This window comes from Capsicum annuum, chromosome 1 (assembly GCF_002878395.1).
Source record: "Capsicum annuum cultivar UCD-10X-F1 chromosome 1, UCD10Xv1.1, whole genome shotgun sequence".
Classification (NCBI taxonomy): Eukaryota; Viridiplantae; Streptophyta; class Magnoliopsida; order Solanales; family Solanaceae; genus Capsicum; species Capsicum annuum.
The window spans coordinates 42,078,329-42,085,732 of record NC_061111.1 but is presented as its reverse complement, the minus strand read 5'-3'; the positions used below and the strand labels follow the sequence as shown (position 1 = coordinate 42,085,732).

At 32.8% G+C, this 7,404-nt stretch overlaps 1 protein-coding gene across 1 annotated transcript; it reads left to right on the top strand.

The window, feature by feature from the left end:
* Nucleotides 1-512: 512 nt before the first annotated feature.
* On the top strand, nt 513-4,071 carry LOC107873481 (F-box protein At4g00755; the record flags this gene model as incomplete). Its single annotated transcript, XM_016720343.2, is given in 5 exon segments — nt 513-686; nt 2,394-2,813; nt 2,921-3,090; nt 3,306-3,424; nt 3,606-4,071. Coding segments are annotated over 5 exon segments (1,121 nt in total), but the record flags the coding sequence as incomplete, so codon positions are not given.
* Nucleotides 4,072-7,404: the final 3,333 nt, after the last annotated feature.

The window sequence follows — 7,404 nt, the reverse complement described above, 5'->3', positions numbered from 1 at the left end:
TTTTCTTTATGGTTTTTGTTAATTGGAAAAAATGGTTAATTTTGTGAAAGATGAGATTTTTATGTGGTAAGAGGGAGTTGCGGATGGTAAGCACCTCTCACTTCCAACCTGATGGTTGTTGGTTCGAGTCACCAAGGGAGCAAAAGGATGGAAGCTCCTAGGGAGGGGTAAAAAAAAAAGATGAGATTTTTATGTGAGATAGGACCTATAATAGAGGGGATTTGGATGTATAGAAGATTCAAATGGCTGGCACCGAGTAATTTGGTATTGAGGTGCAGTTAATTGATGGACTTATGTGAAGGTTCATTCTTTGTTGGCCGTTTAAGCAAGTCATTTTATGTAAACTGGTATTTAAGTTCATACATTTATCTGAATTGGGATTTGTTTGCTAATTTAACTCTGATTCCCTATATTAGTGCTGATAAGTGATAACCTTGTCGTTTACTTCCCTTTCTTTGTAAAAGATTTTTTTTCTTATTGCGTGATTTGTTTGTGTTTGTTGACGCTTTCAGGTTTTGGAACATTGAATTTATCTAGGGGATTACGTGTTGGTTGTGCTATGGAAACCCATATTGATTTTGTGCAATGGCTTAAAACTGATGTATCTCTGGACATTATGAGCCGTTTGAATGATCCAGCTGATGTGGTCCGTGCTGGTGCTGTTTCTCGCCTTTGGCGCCAATTTGGTAAGCTAATCAAGATTTCCTTCTTCCTTAAAACAGTCGCTGTTTAAGATGTGAGACTGAAATGGCGTTCTTATTTTTTTTCATTATTATATTACATCATTTCTTAACAACAACAACAACAACATATCCAGTGTATTCCCACAAAGTGGGGTCTGGACAACCTTCAACATTCATGGGAAGTCCAGTGAGGCAGCCTGTTATATGATTCGCTAAATCACTTTCATCTGGATGCATAGAGAACACATCATTTATTATTGATTTATTTCAGTGAATTTGATCAAGAAAGAACCTATCCTTCCCTGGCCTCTGGTAAAAGTCTAAAACAAAAAAAAAATGAAGAAAAAAAGTTGAAGGAAGTTGACTAGAAGAATTTTTAAAATTACTTTATCACGATTATCATGATTATAAGAAATGCATGGAGAGGTCAAATAAGGCAGCCTGTCGGATAAGTTACTAACTTAATCACGTCCGAATTTATAGGGAGCACATTGTTTATTATTTCAGTGAATTTGATGAATTAATGGATGTGAGCTGTCTCAGTCCTTAAGTAGTTCAATGCATGCACACTTGTAGAATGATTAGAGATCAACTCTCATCATCAAGTGAAATCCAGATTGAAAATGTGTTTTTTTTTTGGGAAAGCGATATCGAGTGCTTTAAGTTTTAGGAGAGTTAGTTCTGTGGTTGTTTTGACTTTTGTGAATATTTGGAGAACTTTCACCAAAGCTCTAAAACATGTTTGAGACTTTCATTTGGTGGAACTAAACTTAACCCGACTATAATCCTTGGTACTATAAAATATATCTTTAAATGGCACCTTAGGGTGTGACCTAGTTGTCAATGAAGTGGGTTGAAAACCTGAGGCCTCAGGTTCCGATCCTAGTAGAGACAAAAAACACTAGATGTTTCTTCCCATCCGTTCTAGCTTTGGTGGACAGAGTTACTAGATATTTGTTGCTGGTGGAGTGCGAGGTATTCCGTGGATTTAGTCGTGGTGTGTGAAAGCTGACCCGAACACCATGGTTATCAAACAAAAAAAGAAGATAAATATATCTTCAAATGATTTCATTGGATGAAGTAAATAGACATTCCACAATTTTTTTAAAAAGAAACCTCTGGGTACGAACTGCATTTTTCAACAACTGAAAGGGTAGGTTCAGCTTTTGGGCATGCCTGGGACCATTGTTCATCCTTAAACACTAAAAAGAAACATAGTTCTTTTTCTTAAAAATCAATTGATTTGGCTTTGAACGAATTCACGGCTAGCATAGTTTATATTAATATATTGATGACTATCTAGAAGTTTCATCTAGTAATATGATACCATACATGGCCTTATTTGCTCATCCTATCATTTATTACCTGAACAATCTAGTTGTCTGGAGCTTGCCCAGTTGCATGGTGTAAAGTAGTTCATTAATTGTTTGTATTTCTTTAACTATTTTGATAAGCAGGTTTTTCTTCTTAGTGGTTTTGCAATGCAAATAAGTTATTTTGATGTTGGCACTATACTCTGCACTGACGCGATCTGACTTTGCTGCCTTTTGGCTTGACGATGTGGCATCAATTTCAAGGAACTTTACAATCTCTTTCATAAGAAATTGCCTACATTAATCCTTTCTTCGAGAAATCTTGGCATGTTTTTATCACTGGAAGTTTATTACCATTTGGAAGAACAAATAGGTTGATGATTTACTTGATTTGCAGTGGTTACCAACAGACTCTCTAAGCAACTGTGTGTGGGAAGGTTTCAGCAGCTTTCCAGGATTCTCCGTATAACAGAACCCGATTTGAATGCACCAGAACCAAAAGATGTTGGATCTAGCAATTCCAACTGGGAGTATCTAAAAAGAGAGCATGAAGTTTATGCTTCTCTACTTCAAGCTATTGAATCATCAAAGTCATGTCGAAACGATTGCATAGGCTATGCAGTCAGCGCTTCAAGCACGGATAAATATCCAGATGAAAGCATTGACAATACCTTAATTCCAATGGACGAATATCTAAATTTTCCTTCATACTGGTCGAGCAAAGGACACAGTGATCCGAATGCCCCCGAGACACTACTTTACAAATTGAAGGCTCATCTATGTGTGATCACTGAAGTTTGTATGCAACCTTTTGAAGGTAACTATTAAATTTCTTAGTTTAGATGCCCCTCAAATTTATAATTAGAGTTTTACAGGCTTCCGAAGCTTTATTTGGTCCTCTTGACTAATACATAAATTTTTCAGCTTATTTCCAGCCCGGCAAGCCCATATATTCTGCAAAATCTGTTCGATTTCGCGTCGGGCACCCCAAATCCTTGAGAGATGTGCGTGCTCTCCTGAAAATGCCCCAGCAACAGCCTACTGATGACAAGTTTATATGGACATATACTTCTGAAGAATTCCCTATGACACAGGTCTTGTTTTCCTGAAAAATACAGTCTTGTTTACCCAGTTTTCTCTGTTTTTTGGGGAAAATTTTCCTGATGATGAGAGTAGTCGTAGGCTTTGTTCTGTTTAAGGCTTACTGTAAGTAAACACTAGTCAAATTTGTTCGCGAAGTCAATGAAAGGGGTGTCATAGACTAATTTGCATGAAAAGGAGAATTAACAGATCAAACTTTAATGGCCAGGAAAAATGCTTTCAGCGGTTCAAGTTGCCAGAACCTGTGCTTTGCATTGGTGGATATCTGCAGATTCAACTTCTGGGCAGAGTTCAGAGACAAGAAATGGACAACTTGTTTTACATACGGTTTGTGTTCATCTTTTCTTTCTTTGATTGAAAGGTCTACTTAATATTTGCTGCTGTATCAATCAACAAATTGTTGTAGTGGAGTTGCATTGCACTACTGACAGGAAAACCTTATTGTAGATGTTGCATAAGAAGGCTGGTTGATTATGTGATTTTTTTGATATTTCATTCTTATGTGCAGTGTTAGTCATGTGAGAGTTGTAGGGCGACCTCTTGGCTCTACATTTGAGATAGAGGTCCTAGAGCCATCTCAAGAATTTGTGTTGAAGTACAATCGAGATGTTTTTGGATGCATGGTGCACGACTTTTCTATTGGAGGTCATCAAGGCTCAAATATGGCTTACCATCCTGGTATCGTTTTCATGGGATGTTGGGACGACGAGGATGATGATGAAATGGATGAAGTGGGAATTTTGTAATTTAACCTCGCGCTTTTCTTTTCTTTAGGAGTGATTGATGTATGTCCGTTTGTCCTTGATGGTCCTTTATTTTAGTAATTTTACAGCAGTTCTTTGTGTAAAAGTTTGAGAGCTGCACAAGACTTTGTGGATGAAACGTTTTTTTTCTTTTCAAGTTGGTTAAACTTTGCTTTTGCACACTTTTTCAGTCACAAATCAGCAAAAGTTGATCACTCTTGTGCATGCAAAGGATATTTTCATTGGTGTGTTTGAAGTTTCAATTGTTTGTAATAGTTATCACCCCTATTTATTTCCTCTTCTATATTAGAACCAGTTCAGAGTTCATGCACTAGGTTTATTGCATATTCAAAATGTCCCATCTGAGTGAGTAATGTAGTGATTGCCTATCCAAAGAACATCTTTTGTTTTGAGAAACTTATATCTAAATGTTGCCTAACAAAATCAATTACTCAAAAATATTAAATTTCGCGCCAAGCGCGAATAAGTGGTTAGGATACGTGAAGAGGAGGGGCATGGATGCCCCGGTCCGTAGGTGTGAGAGGCTAGCGTTGGATGGTTTTAGGCGGGGTAGGGGTAGGCCGAAGAAGTACTGGGGTGAGGTGATTAGGCGGGACATGGAACAGTTACAGCTCACCGAGGACATGACTCTAGATAGGAAGGTCTGGAAGATGCGAATTACGGCAGAGGATTAGGGCCAGTTTGGGTCGCTAGTGTAGGGATTACTTGGTGGGGGTTTTATTCCTGTTATGATTCCGTGTTCCGTATTTCATGTTTTATTACGAATATGTGTGCTTTCCTCTGCTTTCCTCTGTTTTATATTACTTATGGGTGCCGTATTTATGTTATGTAATCTGCTTCTGTGCTTTACTATGTATTTGTGTGGTATCTCGTGCCTTGAGCCGGGGGTCTTTCGGAAACAGCTTTTCTACTTCATCAGAGGTAGAGGTATGGACTGCGTACATCTTACCCCCCAGACCCCACTAGGTGGGAATACACTGGGTTTGTTGTTGTTGTTGTTGTTGATTTTGTTAGTTGATAATTATTTCAATAAGTATTATATAAAAAGAAAAAAAACACAAATTAAGTCACGATCTTGTAAGTTTTATTGATTATAAATTACTTTATTTTTTTTATGTATAAATAATTCGATCCGTAATATAAATATATAAAAATATATTTGGATACATTAGAGTAAGAAAAATACTTGATTTATATTTCTAACATAGTTATGCATGCAAGGCAGATGTTAGTAAACTCTTCTTCTATTTCTTGATTTTCTTTGGTATTGATTTTCTATATTAAGGTTTATCTAATATGTATTTGTATAGCGTACGGTTCATTAATATTAGAGATCTTATATCTCGATCAACTTCATTTTTATATGGTATTTATTGAGAAAGCATCTCAAGAAAAAAAAATTTGTAATAGTAAAAGTTATATTTGAGGTTATACTTCACAAAAGAATTGAAATAATAATGCAAAATGAAATGTATATATTTAAAATAAGTCATGATATTATATACAGACTTGATGTGGCACATATCTACGCCATTCTGTAGAGATTATTACAGAGAAACAAAATATTAAATTTTCAAGAGTACATATAGGGTCAAGTTGTAGAAACGGTACTAAGAGTTGGATCAATAATTGTTCCTAACAGATATAGAGCAGTGAAAAACTTTAACAACATTAATATAATTATTGTTACAAATTCATTATTATTACGGTCATTACTAAAAATAATATATGATAATGACTCATCAAAAGATAACTCCTCCTTTTAATAGAAAAACTAAAATTAAACGTTTTGTGCTTTATCATAAGTAAAATACATATTTATTGAATATACACATTTATTATAGTAGAACTAAAACATGACTCTTTCTAATCTTTATTCACATCTCATTTACAATGTAAGTAAGAAAAATAGTCTATATATTCGATCATACTATATAGATATGTTATTAGGAGAACTAAATGAGGAAACTTATTTTTTTAGTAAGAATTAAGAGAAGTTAAAGAAATATTTTACTTTTAATTTTAACATAATGTATTTAATACAATTAATAGAGTTAGAGTGAATTTTAAACTTTTCTAACATGGTACATAAATGATTCTTTTTTTTAAAAAAAAGAGAGAGAATAAAAAAAATTGTGTTTTTTTAAACATAGAGAGGTGTTGCATTATTTTTTATTTAGATACACACATATATATATAATTTTCTTTCTTTGATTTATTGTATATCGTATATAGCACCTTCTCATTCTGAAAATTAAATAACCATAAAGAAAAATAAAGGAGATAAATTATTTGAGTAAAAACAAATTTATAAGGAGATAAATAATAGATTATACATGCTTGATAATTTTTAAAATCAATCATATGAAAAATATTCTCGTACGATTACATTACTATCGCACATTGTTTGATGATTGTCATATGTTATTCATTCACATTGAAAAATATCGATATTATGTGTTTAATTAAAATAACAAATACAACATATTTGGTGTATTCCCACAAAGTGAGGTTTGGGGTATGTTTAATTAAAATGTATCATAAAAATTCTAAAAGACTAAAAAATGATTCGTTCATTTATTCTTTGACTGATTTCTAATATAGTAATGTCATAGAATTTTTAGAGGCATTAATAGTCAATTAGTATGAGAAATGTAACATTGATAATATATCTTTCAATCGTGATAAAATATTAGAAAATTACTATTAGCAAAAAATCATGTGTTATAACATCAAGAAAATTGTAAAACAGTATATATTTAATCAACATAGTTAAATTAATTAAAAATTGACAAAAAATATACACAAAACAGAACACATGCACTAATAATAATAAGAAGAAGATCAAAGTTAATTGAGTAAAATTTGCTAATTGAGCTTTTTAATATGTTGGTTAGGAGAGTTTTACAATTTAATATTTGCTAAATAAAAGCGAGTTATAGATGTGATCAAGCATCTTTATTCAAAATGAAGAAATAAAATAAAAAAAGAAAATAATATTGATTGAAATCAAAATAATACACTAATAAATCTTCAAAATATTTGTAAATCATTCAAACTTCTACATTATTCTAAATTACTATGACCATTTTCTTAACGAATCTTCAAAGACAATTGAAGTCCCTTCTTCAAACTGATGAACTCGTACAAAACTAATGTGAACATCTCTTTGATGAACCTTTGAAGAATATTCAAAACATCATCTTTTTTATATCATCTATTTTGATTATTAAACACACAATCAATGAAAAAGATGAAGAAGAAAATCAAGAAAGGAAAAAAATAACTAAATGATCATAGTAATTAAATTTGCATTCAACAACTTCACGGACGACGACTATTATTTATAGATTGGATAATTCAAAAAAATTAGGTAAAAGGGAGTTGGGGAGACATATTATTCAAGTAGAAAATTCAAATAGATAGAGGTTTTTTTGTAACTCATTAATTTAATTAGAATAGTAAATATGATTGAGTTTTTCTTATTTAATAAATAAATTAATTAATGAAAAGAATGAAGAAAAAAATGTGTGTGTATGTATG